General features: G+C 33.9%; 4 protein-coding genes across 8 annotated transcripts in view; 2 read left to right on the top strand and 2 right to left on the bottom strand.

Annotated features, from left to right (window-relative positions):
* Nucleotides 1–226: 226 nt before the first annotated feature.
* On the bottom strand, nucleotides 227–14,322 carry LOC122415052 (uncharacterized). Of its 3 annotated transcripts, none has more exons than XM_043426891.1 (12): nucleotides 14,160–14,322; nucleotides 4,900–5,109; nucleotides 4,438–4,623; nucleotides 4,191–4,364; nucleotides 3,962–4,086; nucleotides 3,294–3,796; nucleotides 2,979–3,181; nucleotides 2,626–2,827; nucleotides 2,300–2,506; nucleotides 2,108–2,191; nucleotides 1,436–1,723; nucleotides 227–1,263 (listed from the first exon to the last, which is right to left on the bottom strand). In XM_043426891.1, the coding sequence occupies exons 1-12, from the start codon at nucleotides 14,295–14,297 to the stop codon at nucleotides 950–952; spliced, it is 2,634 nt and encodes an 877-aa protein (XP_043282826.1). In that variant the 5' UTR covers nucleotides 14,298–14,322; the 3' UTR covers nucleotides 227–949. The 3 variants fall into 3 exon arrangements, with proteins under 3 accessions (XP_043282826.1, XP_043282915.1, XP_043282991.1); XM_043426980.1 differs by lacking the exon at nucleotides 14,160–14,322 and adding an exon at nucleotides 5,228–5,749; XM_043427056.1 differs by lacking the exon at nucleotides 2,108–2,191.
* Nucleotides 5,881–10,325, top strand: prel (preli-like). 3 transcript variants are annotated; one of them, XM_043427426.1, is made up of 6 exons: nucleotides 5,881–6,152; nucleotides 7,741–8,021; nucleotides 8,381–8,594; nucleotides 8,725–8,973; nucleotides 9,084–9,110; nucleotides 9,205–10,325. In XM_043427426.1, the coding sequence occupies exons 2-6, from the start codon at nucleotides 7,930–7,932 to the stop codon at nucleotides 9,364–9,366; spliced, it is 744 nt and encodes a 247-aa protein (XP_043283361.1). In that variant the 5' UTR covers nucleotides 5,881–6,152; nucleotides 7,741–7,929; the 3' UTR covers nucleotides 9,367–10,325. The 3 variants fall into 3 exon arrangements, with proteins under 3 accessions (XP_043283361.1, XP_043283443.1, XP_043283523.1); XM_043427508.1 differs by lacking the exon at nucleotides 5,881–6,152 and adding an exon at nucleotides 6,257–7,191; XM_043427588.1 differs by lacking the exons at nucleotides 5,881–6,152; nucleotides 9,084–9,110 and having other exon boundaries at nucleotides 7,751–8,021.
* Nucleotides 11,587–16,633, top strand: LOC122415188 (uncharacterized). Its single transcript, XM_043427196.1, has 2 exons — nucleotides 11,587–12,696; nucleotides 13,177–16,633. Exons 1-2 carry the CDS (start codon nucleotides 12,022–12,024, stop codon nucleotides 14,035–14,037), a joined length of 1,536 nt encoding a protein of 511 aa, XP_043283131.1. The 5' UTR covers nucleotides 11,587–12,021; the 3' UTR covers nucleotides 14,038–16,633.
* LOC122415274 (free fatty acid receptor 4-like) overlaps nucleotides 14,937–18,478 on the bottom strand; it is a 43,433-nt gene continuing 39,891 nt past the window's right edge. Inside the window, exon 6 of the mRNA XM_043427289.1 lies at nucleotides 14,937–18,381. Coding sequence (XP_043283224.1) covers nucleotides 17,743–18,381 — 639 coding nt within the window. The 3' untranslated portion in view covers nucleotides 14,937–17,742. The remainder of the gene's footprint in view (nucleotides 18,382–18,478) is intronic.

Here is an 18,478-nt window from a genome sequence, read left to right as displayed (position 1 = left end):
TCGAGCGCTCGGGAACGGTCTGCTGTCACGTGAACGCTCGATAGTAGCGCCTTTCACCCGGGAAAATCAAATCGTGCAGATTTTTAAATGAGCATTGCGTTCAATTCAAGTGCAGTGAACTTTGTTTTTGCACTTCGACTGCAACTGAATATAATCTTAAAAAATGTATCAACTTACGAAATTGTTTGGTTCGCAAAGACCGATTAATATTCAATGATTCACGTAATAACAATACATCATTATTTTCAACTTTATTCAATCAGTTTAAAAATACAAAACCGTAAATTATTCATAATTTAGCAAACATCATATTAAATTTTCCAATAGCTGAAAGTGCATTGGGCTCAATTTTTGGAAAGTAGTCAATGAATCCATTGAAATAAGAATTTTTCAAATAATTTCTTACTATTTACTACACGTAAAAGAAAATGGAATTTCTTTCGCTATTTCCAAAATCTTGATAAATAAGCTTTATAATAATATAGCAATAAATTTCAAATTAAGAATAATATATATCTGCATCGGAAAGAAGAAATTTCGAAACTTTCACTATTTACTGTTAGTTATTGTATTCCCTTATAACTATATTGTAATATCAGAATCTTGGAATTACGATAAGAATTTCAAAAATATCAAATTTTAATATTACGACTCAAGCTTTATTATACTCTGATTGTTCCAGTGAAGTCAGATCTTCGGTATTTAATACTAATAATCAGAAGAGTTAAATGACAGTCAATGACGAACAAAGGTGCTCGAGAACTATAAAGAAATAAAGGATACAAAAGATAATGCGAATGAGCTTCACTAGATTGTGGCCAGCTTCTTCATTTTTCATCTTTGCACATATCTAAATTGGACGGATCGTAGCCTTTCGACAGTTTTTCCTACCGTATCATTAATATAATGTAATCCGATACGAATGGAATGTTATTAAATGAAACGGATTTCAATTGATGATCAGTGTCTTAAACTGTTTCTGGAGAATTTCGATTTCTTTGTCGATTCTTTGAATGTCCTCGACCTTCTCAGGGGTTGCGATACTCGACGGTGCATCGCCACCACCGATAACAGAACATTCGTCGCTTTTTCTTTCGTTCAAACGACCCAAACAAACGCTCGATGCAACTGATATATTTTCCATCGAATCACCGATCGGGTCTCTCGAATGTTTTGATTTTGGTGGTTTTTCATCAGGTTCCATGGAACTCTGAGCTATTGAACTTAGAGTGTCCGAGAGACAAGTTAGTTTGTCCAGTATCGCTGAAAATTCACCATTTTCATTAGCAGATAAATAGATGCAAGGCATGTTTTTTTCATTCCATATGAACAATGAGTGAAGCAAGAAACCTCTAAAATTGATGAAAGATAAATTGGAATGACTATCCAACGAATGAAATAAATTGAATTATGAATCTTATTCTTTCCAACTCACCAGTTAATTCGAGACTCTCATTGGACAGGTCAATCTCATTTTGTGAAATAAAACTATCCCGGCTGAATAAATGTTGTCTAATGCAAGATAGATTACGCATTTTAAGTCGATTTTCATGAGTCGTGACATTACGAATTTCACTGTTTTTTGGCGTTTTGTACATTATTGAACGATCCGTACGCATTGTGCGACCACGTTGTATGTACGGTATCAACGATGACAAATCCGTGGGTGTTCTTGGCGCACTGTTAGCCGGTTGTATCGACAACGGTGGTTTATAGTTTTGTACTGAAAGGATAATTCAAAAAAACTCATTAAATCGAAAAGTCGCGAGTTTTATTTCTTTAAGGAAATTATATGTACCTGAAATTGCAAAAAAAAATCATTGTTATTGGGATCCGTTAGGATTTTGTTCTCATGCGAAATTTAACTAATGTCGTTCGGATAGACTTGTTATAAATTAACAAAATTGAATGAAAAATTTGTTTGTTTTTTTTAAATTTTCTAATTGACTTTTCAATTTTTTTAAGAGAAAATTTTTATCGCTCTTCGACCGAATGGATTTAAAAAGTTCAAGCCCACGCAAAATAAATTGCAGAAATGGCTCAAAACTTTTTTCTACTCCGATGACGCATGAGCTTTTAATGAGCAAAAGGAAAAAGACAAAATTACCCGTGTAAGGAGTTCTAATGTACGTGAGAAATTTTCCATTATGGAGAGGACCGGACATTGACGATGGAAAATGAGCACTCGAGGCTGCGAGAAAATCGACAATTAAAATAAAAGATAAAAGTTTTTTTTGTATTCCATTATTTATCGAATTAAATTGATGAATGATGAAATTCAATAAAATCCTCCCATTACCATGAAGAGAATCGCCTTGTCCCATTCCAGCTTTCCCATAACCGCTACTAGTCGTTATAGTACTATTCATAACAGTCACCAGTGCAGGCTGCAATCTCTTGACGACGTTCAGTATCAATTCGCAACGTTTTATGACCCTTAATTGCTGCGAATCCGTCGCGTTTTCAACTAGCAACGTTTTCGAGGCTCCATCAGCTTCGTAAATAGCTGAAAGCATTTGAAAAAAATTGAACCCGATTTCTTTTCGGTTCAATCGTATGATTCTTTTTGAAACAGAACGAAGCAGGCTGTTACCAATTTTCTTACCAATTTTACCAGAATCTTACCAATTTTTAACTCAAGAATCATCATGATCGTCTGTCGATCGATTTTTTCACGACCGATGTCGTTCACCGCTGCCGTAACTTGAGTCGCAAGTGCTATGGCACGTTGGACAACTACCTGGACGTGAATTCGAGTTACTCCTTCACGGTTGTCGAGACAATCTGACATCTTCGAAATGCGATCCTGCAGATCGTCCAGAATCACCTAAATTCCAAAAATAGTTTAAAAATAGCTATATCATATAAAATCTATTTTCTTGCTAAAATATTTATACTTGGACATTTGTTTGATTTTGGATACAATTTTCAACAATCGTCAGAATGTATCTTATGTTTTTTAGTGAAACAATCGAAACCTGACAATAAGCTGCTGAATCAATTATCAAATCCACGACATTGTGCAATTTATTCATTTCGGCTTGCCACCTGGTGATTAAAATTTTGATGCAAGCCCGCATTTCCTTGTTATCGGGATGAAGATAAAATGCCACTGTAGCTGGAACAAATTCTGATTCCAAAGACTCCAAGCTTGCCATGCAATGACGAATTTTTGTGATTCCTGCGAAAATAGATGATTATCCTCCTGACGAGTAAAATGGCTTTGAATTTAAAAATCATTGAGAAAAAAACTTAAAAAAAATGTTCATTGTGATGAATTTTTCGATACTCACTGTCCACGTCATTACAGCAAGCAATAGCAAACATTCCAATTTGCATCGCTTTATCGGTTAGTTGGTCAAAATCCTCGATACCTTTGCTGAGATCGTTTCGTGATCGTTTTTTAACGGTTAAAGGATTCCCACAACTTTTGACGAGTTTTCTCAATGCACTGAATGGATCACTAAAAACTTCCATTACCAGAGTGAGAACAGAAATGTTGACCTTACGTTCAAGGCGGTATAAGGCATCGTTCAATGTATTCATGAAAAGATTGTTCAAGGTTGGATCCGATTTGTCTGATTCAAGTTGAACCTTTAGATTCTCGTATTCAGACATTATCGACTGACTTGCACCAGTGATCGCTTTGAAATTGTATGGTTGACAAACTTGAGCTATCCCCAATGCGTGGGAAAACACATCCTCAATTCCAGCCCACAAATCTTTACATATTTCCAATTGTTGCTCGTTCGTTTTGCCTGGCATGCTTGATATTATATCGAGTACGAGATCCATTCTGAAAAACATGTGTATTTGCGAGGTATTTGAATTACCACGTTTCAGAGGCTAGATCGATTCTTTCATTTTTTATTTTCGATGTAAATTTTTTTCTTGTTAACTACAATGAATGCACTTAGGGAATAAGATTCTATTTTTCATTTTTACATAATTTTTGAGTTACCTGTATACAAAGTGATTTTCTTTCTCAAAATTTTCTTCTTCCTCAGTAGGACTGGAAGCGTCCAAGAGCTCTATTATCATCTTGAAACACCAGCAAAGTCTGTCGCAAACATACTTCTTGGCGCTCTAATGAAAAACGTATTTTTTAAAAATGTTAGTAACTCAAGAGACACCTTTCTAGTAATTTCTGCGATATGTTGAAATGGTTCAGAGACAAAAAAACATGTTACATAAATGGGTGCTCGCAACTGATGTTGTTCCTGGATAACTTCCACCAATACGGCAAAGCTTGTGCACAATTGGCCCGTATAAAGAGCCATTTTTTCTCTAAATAATGGAGAAATCAAATTTTTTCTGTAGCGTTGAAGTGGCTCAAAAATCTCTATAATAAACATGCCCAATTCCTGCAAAAAGCATGAAAAATAAAAATTCTGCTATAGGATGAATCATTTTAATCATTTATCAAACATGCTTTACTTTAATATTTTGGAAATCTTCAATTTGTTCAACAGCACCCATTTCTTTGACATAATCCCAACAATCTTGCAGCTGTTGTTTAAGGGGTTCACACTCTAGTCTTTCTAGCGTCTCGAGAGAACTCCTGAATTTTTCCAGTACCACACTGATAACATCTTTGCTACTTTGAGTTTTTGGGCTTGGTACCTGAATGAAAAAATGATTAACTGTTTGAGAATTGGACCTAAAATTCAAATAATTGTTGATCCAACGGCATATAAAATTATCTACTATTTTTATAGTTTGGACTATAAACTAAACTAATAAAAAAAGTTTTAGTTTATTTACAAATATGAGAATATCGAATTGAATGAATAACGAAAATGTCATAAAAGTGAAGTATCAGCAGTAATCGGAAACCCTGCAGATGAGTTAAAAAAAATATTTAGGTACAGATGTACAAAAATTTAGGTCTTAACAAACCAGTTGTTTGATGTTCTTCATTAAACAAAATTCCTCAATGAGACTGGTAATCTTTGATTTCATCTCTTGATAATTGCTGGCGTCTTCTTTTGGAAGTTTAGAAAATTTTTCAGCCAAGTTGTTGAGTTGCTCGAACACTATGGATTGGATCTGAGTTATGTCCGCAGCTTTTATAAAATCATTTGTCGACAACAATCTCAACTGGTGCATCTAAAACATGGATAAATAATAACTCGATGCTCAGTGACAAATATGAACACCAATGAGTAAAAATTGTAGAAAAATGGTAACGTGAATTAAGGTATAATAGAAAAATGTCTATAATTACTTGAACTTCGATGGGCTCTAAAATTTTTCTCATACTCTTCGTTTTCAACCCCATTTTCTTTTTACATGGGGTTTTGTTATCTTTGGATGTAAAAAATTATTTCCCTCGTGCTAGACGAGCGTAACTTTTTCGAAATGACCGTTTGTAAACAAAATGCGGAGTTACGAGATAATTTGTGTAGATGAACGTCGATCCAATTTTAAGATGATTTCCAATGAATAGCAACTGAGATAAAAGATAATGTCTATGGAGTCAGCTGTTTACTCCACAAGTATATCTTTTTTTTTATAGAAAATGTGTTGTCAAAACTGAGTATAGCCAGTTACCACGGGTGCGAAGAGAATATCATGCAATCTTCAAAAGCTAATTTTTTTGAATCACTCCAACTGTTTAGGAAAAAAAATTATTTACAGTTCTCGTTCTTTTCACGAGCAAAAGATTTTTTTAAAATCTGCACCATTTTTTTTGTGGTAATGAAGTAAAACTATTAAACAAAAATCAACTCATCTTATTGTGATATCAATATAGAGAAATAAAAAGCCTTGGCTTTTCGAAAACTCCGAATCGCCATCTAGATAAAAGAAAAACAAGATAACGAGAATGAGAGGGCGCTAGTGAGAACGTTTCACGCCATCGGACAAGAAAACAAGCTCCCTGGACTTTCCTTCAACTCGTGCAAGTTTGCGTATTATTTATAAAGAGCAAAATATGTTTCAAGGTGTAATTAGTCAGGAAAATTGAAAAGAGTTCACGCTTCGAAAGCATTCTAGTCATAACATCGTTATTGATAAGGTGATTAGTTGTCGAAGTGTATGATTCTCGCGGTCTTTGTGATACCGGGGAGCTCATGCATCTAGTTGGGCATTTCGCCAGTGCGTAGCAACTTTTACTACTGTCGGCAGTTTCGCACGATCACGATTCTCCCGTACGTAGGTTACGATCTTATTAAAACTAGATCCCTCCAGTAATTATAATATCATGATGAATTAACGAGGTGTGTATCGTCGATTGAAACCGTTTTTCCGATTTTGTTTAATATTCTCATTATGCACGAAATTCAGATCTTGTGGATATTGTGGGTTATGTAATTTTTTAAAATCCTTCCTCGAAGAATTTGGGATAGTGTTATTGATCCAATTGAATAAAAATTGTTGAAATAAATTTTTTTTTAACTTTTCTCCATATTTCTCCATTTCTCGTTTATTTTGCACATTTTTTTATTTATTATTGTAGCGAAGAATGTATGTAAACCTCTAGTTCTGTTATGGAACAAGTATTTTGTTGATAAACGTTATCCCCGCCATCATTGTTAATCGAAATTGTAATTATATGATTGGGTTTTATTATATTGCGTATTTTTCCCATTAACAGGCATTTTCAATTTATTTATCTCTTTCAAACTGTATCGAATTCCAATTATAATTATAAAAATAGTGAAATATCATTTTTTTCTATACCCTTGATCCCCGAATCGATCAAATAAAACGTGGTCATCTCTGAGATTGAATAAGCGAATCAACGTATATAATAAGCGTATTACCCAATACGATCACCTAATTTGAATATACCTGACCTTTGTCACTCCTCAATTCGACCAACTATCGTTCTAAAAATATTTCGTGTTGATACGCAAAGATCGGTTTGATAATTGAAATATGCCCTTTTTTATACTCTTTCATAATTATAAAATCAAAACTGGAGTTTTTTTTTGCAGTAGACTACGTAAGGTATACGTGATCAATGGCACGACCCGCGCGAGCGTACGTTGAAGCGTGTAACATGAACTTGTTTATCTTGCTTGTGAACTTGCCCACGTGGGCGCGCGTGCAAATCTGTTGTAAAGCCTTGTATGAATTGATTTTCATTTAATTTTTAATTCACTTACTGGTATGTATTTTTTATAATGTTTTAAACGGAGGAAAAAATGGAATCATCTACTCGATACGCATATAAAGTACGAGTTCGTAAGTTCTCTTCCTGCTGTCATTAAAAATTGTCGAAACATGTTTATCACCATTACAATTTGTTTCAGACTTTTGGAATGTTTCCCAATGGTTCCCGTATAGATCGATGAATTTGATTATTTAGAAAATTAAATTACATTACCGTTTGGGCAAACTGCGTATTAAACAGTAAAATTCCATAAATTAATGACAGTGAAGTTTCCAACGAAATGGTCTAAAAAAACTCTCAAATAATTCCAGTAAATCTCCAATTTTGTTCCCTGCCGAATTTCCAATTCATCATTTTTCAAACCACATCAATAATTCGTGAAATAAAAAAATAATGAATTATAAATCTTTTTTTCGTTCATTTCGTTGAACTCCAACGTTGCAAACTTCAGCGTCGTCATAAATTATAAATCTCGTAGTTTTCCCGATGTACATTTTTTCAATGACCCGCCAACCATTTTTCTCTTTGAAAACAACATTCTCCAATAACCTTGAATACCTGCGAATTCCACATGAATATTCCTTTCTACATCAATAATTTTTTTTCTCTTCTCATTTCAGACACAAAAAATAGGGTTAGGAAATCTGGATTTCCTTGGCCCAACACAAAAAATATTCAATGTCTTTAAAAATTGATTTGAGTTTGGCGAAAGAAGTACTTTGAGTATAACTGAGCTGGTTTCATCAAAATTTAATTGTACAACTTTTCATCTTTGCTCTTCACTTTACAACAAAGAATAGAAAGTCAATATGGTAAAGTATTATGAGAACACAACCGTATTCCAATTCAATTGGAGTCAAGTTGCTCAAGGATTTTGGCAGCGATATCCTAATCCGCACAGGTAAGTAAAAAAGTCAGAAGAAGTCAGTATTATTCGTAAACGTTTATTGTTTCAATTTTTTTAAATATATGTTAAAATTTTAGATAACATGATAAAGGTTATGGTCTACATAATCAACATAGCCAACATTTGTGACTTTGTTATCGATATTTATCAAATTTTTTTAGAAATTTGGCAGAAATTCCGTGCTAATTTGGTTAGAAAGATTCGCAGATAGCTATATTTTTTCAATTTCTTCCATTGCAAATTCTTAAAACAATATGATTATAATTTTTGCTGAGATTCATGTCTCTGCATCATTTTTTTAATACCTTTTGCATTAGAAAATTTGATAGACATTAATACAAACTTTTTGGCAGTTCACATGTTCTTTCGGAGGACACGATATCTAGAGAGGTGAGAGATGGAAAACTGTACTCAAAACGGCTGCTATTAAAAACTAATAGAGTACCAAAATGGGGTGAAAGATTTATAAGCAAAAACGTTGTTAAAATCGTTGAGGAGACTGTAGTTGATCCCAAAGCTAAGATGTTGACGTCTTATACTAGAAATCTTGGCTACACCAAAGTTATGGTAAGTCTAATAAAATTTATTGAAAATATTTGTTGGCTTAAGAGAAGACTGGAAGTCAGAGCAAAACTCAGTGCGATATGAAAACGTGATTTAAAAATGCTGTGTAATAACCAATGATTTTTTTTAACAGAGTGTAATTGAGAAAGTGGTGTATCGAGTATCCGAGGAAAATTCAGAATGGACGGTAGCACATAGATCGGCATGGATTGATAGTTCAGTGTTTGGTTTTAGCCGAGCGATACAAGCTTTTGGTCTGGATAGGTTTAAGAAAAATTGTGCAAAGATGACCGGTGGCTTTAACTATGTATTAGCTCATATGTTTCCTTCGACAGCAGCCTACATGAATCCAACATTATCACAAATGGGTTTCTTCGATCAGGTGAGTTAACAATGCAAAAAAAAGAAACAAAAGAAATTTATTCTTTTTCCAAGACACAATAATCATGAAAGAAGTGTGAATGATTGTTAAAATTTATTTCAAATTGGCAGAACTCGTCATTAAGCGGCAAACTCCAAGTACCTTGAGAATAATTTGATTAAACCTACAATTTCCACCTAAATCATGAAGAATTATAAAACAAAAAAATACTTTTTTCATATTCACCATCAGGACGAACTATCCATGGTTAAATTGAGTCATGCAGCAGAAGATTTGCAACATTCGTTGCACGACAAGGCTGAGAAAATGAAAGACGCAGCTAAGAAAGCGACGGACTTGGCGAAGAAGAAAGCTGGACCTATGTACGCGGCATGTCAGCCGAATCAATCGTAAATTGTACTGTAGCGCTGTTTTAAACTCTCCGAATGAGAGTTGCGCAATTAAATGATCCTACTGAATGTGAGAAACGAAAGAAGAGACAAAAAAGTAAGTTTAAATGAACATTGTTGCGGCGTAAAATATAAATATTTGAAGAAAAGCAAGTTGCCTGATTATCGGTTGAGTGTGGGAAGAAATCGTGTGCAGATATAATAGGATCAAGAAATATTTAGATGAAAGAGTTTTGGTCTGAGACTTCTCAATTGAATTTAGATTTTTATGTAAAAATCTCATTTTCGTCAATATGTGTATGTGTGAAAGTATAAATTGATTTTTTCTAGGGAACATATTTACATATACTGCATTATGACATTCAATATTTTGCAATCTATTTAAAAAGAGATTAAATAGGGATCTCTTCAAATAGCATTCCTTCCAACTGCCACACTTACTTTCCGTCAATCAAACAAAGTCGAAAAATTTAGACGAGCATGGTTTTTGCTTTTCCTCTCGTGAAGTGAATAATTTCATTCAATTCATCCTGAGTAGTCGAATTCGAGGATAGCAAATTTCGAGTTATTATCGTATTTTTTTCTCAAATTTTGCTTTCGTTGGAGAATTCAAGCGCTAATTGTATATTGTTCAAGATGCATAACTCTAATGAAGTTGATTTTACACATGCCCACGCGTGCACATACACACAACCTTATATGCACGCGCGTGCGGAACTCTGTAGATCATCATTGAAAAAAATAGTACACGAGTTCTTAATGGATATAGTTCCATGTTGTATTTAAAGCCTGATTCTGCAATTCAAATTTGAATCGGTAAACCAGGTTGAAGTAACACTACCCGTGAAGTTGATGCCTGGTTTTAATCTCGAAATGTGAAACCAGCTTTTATTAGTCATAGAAATATGATAACTTTATGAACTGTAAAAATCTTTAGATAATAAATGACTGTTAAAAAGTCAATGATTTGTCTTCATTCTTCATGCATGGAGTGGAAAAAAATATTTGATTGTCGGATGTCCGTACATTGGAAAAATATATAAATATCATTTTTTTCATTTTCACTTTTTCATTATGTGGGGTCAAACCTATTTGTTCCCAATTGTACAGTTTAATTATATATTTTCAGACGTCTGATCTGAGCACATTACGATAAAAAAATTTGTGAAATTTTTATTCATCGGAAACAAGAACACAATTTTGTTTGAAAATTGAATAAAAGCAAGTACATTATAATTTATTGAAATTTCAAATGTTGTGAAAAATATTCTTATATGGTTAATAAAAAGTCAAAACTATTGAATTGATAATTCAATTCTTGTAGAATGATCAGTATCAATGATTACGAAAAGTTGTTGAATGAGCCATGGAAAAACAGTATAGATATGCCGTAAAAAGCAAGATTAGATCATTTACTTTCTCTAAAAAAGAGTTCCAAATAGTGTAAAACTGAGTCCAAAGTTCACGAAAATCGAGTAAATATATATGAAAACTTAAATATTTTAAAATATCAAAAATAAAAAACAAATTGAGAAATCTATGCTCTTGACAATATTTCGAGAAAACCACTAAACCAACCAAACGTTTTAGAATTTTACCTACGAAAGTTTTGAGGATGATTTCACAATTCGATTAAAATCCATATATGTCGAGGTAGAAATGATGAGTTAGTCCCTTTACACATGCAAAAGGTGGGTATTGAAATCAAAGTCTCTCTTCCGCAACATAACATCTAAATATTTTCTGTGAAATCGTTTTCTTTGTCAGGATTTTTCCATTATACTAATTCTTGTGCAAACGCTTTCTTTACAAGGAACTTCGTAAACGAATTAGCGTTTCAGGAATACGGAATTGTTTGACAATCCAAAAAATATCGGCTTCATATAAAATATATCTTTAAAAAAATATTTCTTATTAGATATAAAAAATTTCATGCTAAAAAGTCAGAAGTCCGAAATCTGCCGGCCTGTTTTTTGCTTGAATTCGTAGAGTATAAAGACGGGAGTTATTTTTGGGGTACATTCTACTTGGACGCTGACAGCGTTAATAGCGTTAATAACGCTAATGCCCGTTTTCTCCAACGTTAATTCGAGTTCAAACTCGGTTCATTCTATCTCGAAACTATATTAAAAAAATTGAACTGAATTTGAACTGCGTCGGAGAAAACAGCCATAAAACGTGTTCGATTTGAAGTGAACGCGGTGACGCTTGTTGCGTTCACGTCATGTTCGACTTGATGCGATTACAAAATGGCAGAACCAACAAGTGATTTGTTCTTTTTCAATTACTCGGCGAAACAAGCAGTAGTATACCGTTTCACGTTTCACGTGGTCACGTGGTCCTTACATTTACGCGGGAACAGTAAATAAAAAAAAAGTAAGGTTATGTAAAAAAGTACTGAATTGTGTGACAGAACATAGATTTTATGATCTCTGATTGTGAATTCGAACTTCGTTTCATACATTCAAAACAATAACCTATTTTTTGCCAAGTTTAAGAATTCTATTCTAAATCATTTGCAATTTGCAATCGAGTTATCGTGTCGACTTCGTTGAAATTTTGTGACAGAAATATACTGTCTGAATATTCGAAAATGATGTAGTGTAAACAGCTACGTTTGCTTTGACAACAAAAAAATTTGCTCGAAGGAAAATCAACAATGTCAATTACTGCAGAGTTTGTGCCCACTAATTTTGAGATTCTCGATTTTTATGCCGAGGAAATGTGTTTCGCTTGGACGAAGGATGAATTCGTAATATTTCCGTATGGCAAGCCATTACCAACTTCACCGCTTCCGACTCATCGTGCACCGCGTGAAATTAAAGGTTTCAGATGTTTCAGTGGCAGAGTCTTTGTGATCTGCAACCCCTACGGAATTTACAAATTCCGTAAAATTTTCAAGCTCATCACGTTAAGTTCTGATGGCTTATCGCATGGTCCACATTATTATGAGGTTTTTGTACCTGAAAACAAATGGCTACTTTCCTCTAACAAATTAACCAAAATGAACAGGAAATTGTTCAAACTCCAGCCGCTACCGAATGGAACTTATAATTTACAAGACCTAATACTCAATGCTAAAAATTCCGAATTGAGTCTTCGGCAAGCTATCTACTCTGATGAAAATTGTATCGAGAATATTAGCATTGTTGTTAATAACAAAAGAGTCTTCAGTGTAACCAGCAGTGAAACACTACTCATACATCAAAGCGAACACGAAATTCTTCAAATTGTAGGAATTTTCAGATGTGAAGTCATCGCCGGTTTTATACTCGTTATGCACGAATCTGCTGTCTTAGCTTACGTGAAGGGAGGAAAACTAGTGTTTGACAAGGTTCTTATAAAATCTGTACTAAAGTTCCTATCGTTGAAACTTATCAAAGCTTTATCTTTAATTTAAAATTTCTTGCACTCACCATAAAAGATTTTTTTAACCCTAATCACTCATACTTTTCTAGGGGAGCTCTCCAGCAAGCGATACAGAGCGACACTGTGTTACATAATGCATTCCAACAAGAGCAAAATAATAGCTGCCACACAACACTGTTGCACAGTGTTCCCCAGTGTCGTTTGCTGGAAAACAGGGTCGAATCTCATGACAAATGGGGTTGTTCAGACCCCAAGTGAGTGATTAGGGTTAAGATTCACATTAGTCTAGAATGTGAAAAGTATATTCCAATTTAGAAAAATTATAAAACGAAAAAGTTTTGGTTCATTGAAACAATATTTTTTTTTGTTTCACGGAGCAAGATAGAGTGAAATTTTCTTATTCAGTACCTAAAAGAAGATATTATATTTTTAAACTTTCGAAAAGGTATATCTAGGAGGCAACGTCCAGGACTTATGTGCCGGAATGAACAACGGCTTAGAGAATTCTATATGGCTGGTGCACATAGATGACACAGGGATTCACTACTGGCTCAAGTCGATAAATGAGAACACATTCCGCAAGATAAAAATGGAATACCGGAGATTTGTAGCAATCCGAAATTACAAATGCAAGTTGGTGATATGTCTTACTGTCTCGGGCCAACTTGTGGAATTCAGTGTGGACACATTAAAAGCAGCGGAACAGGAAGAATTCGTTGGTCTGAAGTCAGAAATGCTGAAAGGTACAGAAGAGATAATGAATGCAATATGTGCTAGAGCAAAAGAGTTGCAAAATTGGAACGAGACGTTGCTTCAAGAACAAGAAAAACTCAAAAAGATCAATATTTATTCGCACAAACAAAAAATCGCGTGTTTGCCAGATATTCGTGTCGAACGAATCGCTGGACGAGAATTCGTCAGAATAAAATTTGACGTTGCAATGCCTTTAAATAGTTACGTAGCTGTGGCTCTTGTCACTGACAAACGAGTTATCTATTGCATAAAATTGGTTAAAGACACAGAAACTACTCTTGATTTGAGTTTGAACAATGAAAAATTCGATGAGAGTACAACGATTCAAATTGATTTTGTTACTCTCGTCGAAGAATCGAAAGTCTGGTACGTAATCAGAGACTACATTAAAAGTCCAAAAACTCCCAACCATGCACAAGTGCCTAACAACAAAATTAAATTTATAAACGCGAAACTCGCAGCTCTGCGCAATTTGACTAATAAAAACGGTATCACAATGAAAAAACTTTGTGCTTTTAAAAAAACAATTCGCAAAGAGCTCAGTCACTTCTGAAAAGTTACGTGAGTTCACTTGTTCGTTTTTAACTTATTATTTAAGTGGGTATAGTGAATTATATTCATGTTAATGAGAAACAGAACTGAAGATTGAATGTGAGCCTTTAAATGGAAACTTACCTCGCACTTCATTTCGATGTTCATCACTGCATTGGAACTGAATTGAGTTATGAATAATTTTCCCAGCCAAAAAAAATCAACTGTTACAACTTGAGGAAAATTGAAAAATTGTACGGTATAACTTCTTATTTTAATCATTGGTAGAAACTTTGAATCTACTTCAATGACAAGAAAAAGACTGACTAATAATGATGGATAAAAAAATGGACACAGACAATTTTACTAACATAAAATTCAAGTCTGTTTTGTATTATTATTTTGTACACAATATTTTGAAAAGATATTTTTTGTCTTAAATTGTATCGTATGATTAATCAATTCAAACGCTACAAACCGTGAAGAATAGTATTTACGCGCAATTTGAGACAGACGCGAGGATTGCGTCACTTGTGGCTACAAAAATCACATTCTAATTTTGGATTAGTAGCTTCCTATTGATATTGAACGGAGACCCTGTTTATCTGTGCCTCAATTTAAGAGAGGAAAATTCATTGTCATGGCTACACCAAAAAATAGAGTGTCAAATTTCACTAAACACATGAATGTGATTTTCAAAGTGCAAATTCTGTGATTTCAGATTTGAAATTCCTTTTTTCGCTACACGGTTCTCTGCATAAACTGTCTCTGAAATTTGTATTTTTTTTTTTTATTGAGTATTGTAAATCATATCATAAAAGTCTTGCAAATAAAGAAAAATATTTTATGAATATTCAAAATATTTGCAGAATTCGTAATGGCATTGTTAATAACACGGGATACTCAACCACTCTACGTGAATTGTTTCTAGAAAATACATTTATTCTTGTATAATAGTTCGAATTTACAAAATTGTACATTTTGGGAGAGGGAAAATGGGAATTTATGTTTATCCAGTATGCATATGTTATACTATATTTACACAATCTTAAATCGACATCGATCTGATCGTTTTCACGAAAAAAATTCACACACCTTGAATCAGTTATACGCGAAAAAGAAATTTTACAATGAAATATATATTATTTATATTTTTTATATATCAATTATTTGTATTTTTTATAAATACTGTATAAGTTTTAAATAAAAATAACTTTATTTTTTGTAAGTCGTAAAAATATAAAAAATATATATTTCTTTCGTACAACTTGATATTCGCCCACAATATATTTTGCAGACAGAAATTATATGGTTCATTAATTTTTTTCGTGGCCGAGCTGACGAAGTCGCGTATGATTTTTTTCATAGCTGAATATGACATTGTACAATGTATTTCTTAAGGGTGCGTATAGTATTAATTATGCCAAAAATTTTATATTGGATCAAGATACCAACGATCCGGAATTGTAGGAAAATCTGGAAAAAAATTGCCACTGTCTGAAACTTCACGAATATCAATTTTCAGTAGTAGATCGGAGTGTTTAGTTTTCCTCAGAAAAAATGTAGGATATTGGAGAAAATATTCTTTGCATATTCATACACAATTGTTTTCGTTGTCGTCGCATACAATGATTTTTGTGTTCTTTTTGAGTCCAGCTGTATTTTTCAAAACTATCATTTCCTTTTAAGGTCGTCTGAATACACGAATCGCGAGATTTGCTAAGGTATTCGTCAAAAAATTGTGCAGCATTATCAACTTAAAATTTCTAAGGCGTAAGAAAAAGCTGCTCACAAAAAGGATAGTCTAAAAAAATATTAATTTTTTCGATGAATTTGACAAATTTATTTCATGCCATCAGATAATGTGATCATCTAGTTATTTGTTATTTTGTTTCAGTTATTTGTGAAAAAAATTGATCTCGTTCATGCATTTTAGTCTCGGAGATAGTAGAATTCTTCCAATTTTTTCTCTACAACTGTTAAGATGTGAAATTTTAGTAGAATAAAATTATTGGCATATTTAGATGTGGAGGAGACTGGAGCTAGTTAAGCAACGGGGCAAGTTAACTAATAAACAATAAAATCTAAACTACGTAATGTAAACATACGCCTGGTTGATATAATTGTTCATTGTAACCTCTTTCTCACTCCTGTGGGAAGAATTTTCATAAATCTAGATACAAAACCAAACTTTTACATCAATTTTATATATCTCTTGCTGCCTTAATTTTTCTTCCAATTATTAGAATAATCCTCTACATCAATTTTCATATATTGAACTATAATTGTGCATAGTATTTTTCTCAATTATCGCTATAATTTGCTGGTAGAACTTTTTGTTATTAAAAAAAGCAGTATGAGGTAAGTAGGTCAACAGTGGTATGGTGTTGGCTAATACATGTGTCGACACACATGAGTGCTCTAAATGGGCCCACTCAAGGTGTGCCAGTAAAAATATATTTTATGTGTGTAAAAACTGCAATTCTGATTTTGATGACGAGGATGAGGATCAATATTCCTTTTTCTCACACTTACAGACAAAAATTATCTTTACATTCACTTATGTCAACATTTTGTATTCATTGTTCGAATCATCAAATAAATAATATTGATAACTATCCATTTTTATTAATTTCGCTAATACGTAGTTGATTATGGGATAAAAATAGTACCATAGTCACCTTGCCCCGATGCTTGTATCAACTTGCCCCGACCGTGGGATCGGTTGACACAAAAACGGTTCGTCAAAAAAGCGATTCAATAACTCATTTCGTTTTAAATTAAAAAATTGAAATTTTTATCAGAGATAGAGGAAGGTTGTTTCTATTAGAGAAAACCATTTGGTTTTTGAAATCGTCTTTAGTTCTTTGTTTACAAGCAATACTTTGAAAAGTTACCCAACCCGCCTCGGTCTCCCCTATAATTCATCCTCAAAGCTGAAAAAGAGGCGTTTAGTGCCTTTTCCAAGAATGTATTAAATTCGGTATTTTTTTTACGAACAGTTTTTACGATGTATCGGTGTATTTCAACTAACTAAAATGCAATTAATTCGGAAATAATTCGTATTTTCGTTACCTGCAATATTTACGAGTTGATCGTATCTTTCGACTCTCTTACGTTTATTGGTTCACTAACTTTTTTTTTTGGTTGTTTATCTGACGTCTCGCCAACGGGAACTTCTGTAAATGATTTCTTCAAATATGTTTCGGTAGAGTTTTTCAGTTTGCGATAACCAGCGATATTTTGAAGTCACATCTCGAAGAAGAAATAATTAAAACGAAAAAAATTATTCTTTTGAATTGTTGCCGAGATAAAAATGGAGACAATCGTAGTTTCATCATTATCAAGAATATTTTTACATTTTCTATAATCCTTCATCCGATACGAATGCTTCCATCATTTCACGCACAATTTTGCATTCAAATTTACAAATAAATTAAGAAAAATCATGTACAATGTACAATCGTAATGTAGAAAAAGAAACTAAACATTTGAATAGAACAATTGTTCTCACGATCACTGCGAACGTGTCTCATACAATATCACTAATCACAAGCTTTATATTTGAGTTCGATCGATCTAAAATCGAATCGTTGGTACATGAAACGCATATGTTAAGAGAGAATAAAATTGCGAATCACACCTCCGATCCTCAGTCTCAGTATCTTCTAGAACTCGAAAATATTTCGAATCACACTTTCGATTCACGTTGAGTTTCATCGATGGTTTAAAGTTTTTCCGAGGCTGGTACTTCGATTATACTACCGATGCTGCAACTCGAGCTCTTTTTACTGGGTCTCGATGCATTTTTAACATTCCCGCCGCTCCTCGAAGCGGCCAATCGGTCCTGCAGTGCCTCGAACGATCTCGCGCTTTTTCTCGTGCCAGTGGCGCCGCCTGTTCCACCGCCGCCACTTCCTCGTTCGCCACTTCCTGTCGCGCCATTCGTAATGTTGCGGCCCCAAAGTTTGGCGAAACAGGCGCGAAAATTTTCGGAAAAAACTCCGTAAAGCAACGGATTAATAACGGTGTTGAGCTGAGCAGTTATCAGGGCCCAAATGAAGTGATGAGATTTCAAGAAAAAATCGGTATCCTCGTTGGGCCTACGACCGTCTATGTAAATCAGTAACATCACCGTTGTTATCGGTAACCACATTACGAGCACAGCAACCACGTTCAATAGTAATATTCTAACGACTCGCAAGTGTTTGTGCAGCCGAACTTCTTCGTGTTGAGACAAACTCCCCGCTCTACCTTGGCGACCCGTCACCGAAGCCGATGATAATTTTCTTCCGGCCCACGGTACCAATGTACCTACCACCGAAAGCTCGGAATCTCTTCGCCCGCCTGATCCGGACTCTTGAGCCTAAAAAATAATTTCCAACTTTAATTGTGCAATAAAATTTGAATTCGGAGGCTTTCAACCAATTCCCTATTTACTGTCACCAAGAGATCTCAAACTG

This window comes from Venturia canescens, chromosome 1 (genome assembly GCF_019457755.1).
Source record: "Venturia canescens isolate UGA chromosome 1, ASM1945775v1, whole genome shotgun sequence".
Taxonomy (NCBI): Eukaryota; Metazoa; Arthropoda; class Insecta; order Hymenoptera; family Ichneumonidae; genus Venturia; species Venturia canescens.
The sequence above is the reverse complement of the archived record's forward strand: the minus strand, read 5'-3'. Positions and strand labels throughout refer to the sequence as shown.

What these genes read in the sequence shown, in the direction of transcription:
- prel (XM_043427426.1), top strand. Translation starts at nt 7,930, where the DNA reads ATGGTAAAGTATTATGAGAACACAACCGTATTCCAATTCAATTGGAGT. An exon ending in CGATATCCTAATCCGCACAG is followed by an intron (nt 8,022 to 8,380) that starts GTAAGTAAAAAA and finishes ACTTTTTGGCAG; the next exon opens with TTCACATGTTCTTTCGGAGG. An exon ending in CATTAAGCGGCAAACTCCAA is followed by an intron (nt 9,111 to 9,204) that starts GTACCTTGAGAA and finishes ATTCACCATCAG; the next exon opens with GACGAACTATCCATGGTTAA.
- LOC122415188 (XM_043427196.1), top strand. Translation starts at nt 12,022, where the DNA reads ATGTCAATTACTGCAGAGTTTGTGCCCACTAATTTTGAGATTCTCGAT. An exon ending in GAAAACTAGTGTTTGACAAG is followed by an intron (nt 12,697 to 13,176) that starts GTTCTTATAAAA and finishes ACTTTCGAAAAG; the next exon opens with GTATATCTAGGAGGCAACGT.
- LOC122415052 (XM_043426891.1), bottom strand. Translation starts at nt 14,297, where the DNA reads ATGATTAAAATAAGAAGTTATACCGTACAATTTTTCAATTTTCCTCAA. An exon ending in ACATCGAAATGAAGTGCGAG is followed by an intron (nt 5,110 to 14,159) that starts GTAAGTTTCCAT and finishes TCCATGTTTTAG; the next exon opens with ATGCACCAGTTGAGATTGTT. An exon ending in ACAAGGCGATTCTCTTCATG is followed by an intron (nt 2,192 to 2,299) that starts GTAATGGGAGGA and finishes ATTTTCTCGCAG; the next exon opens with CCTCGAGTGCTCATTTTCCA.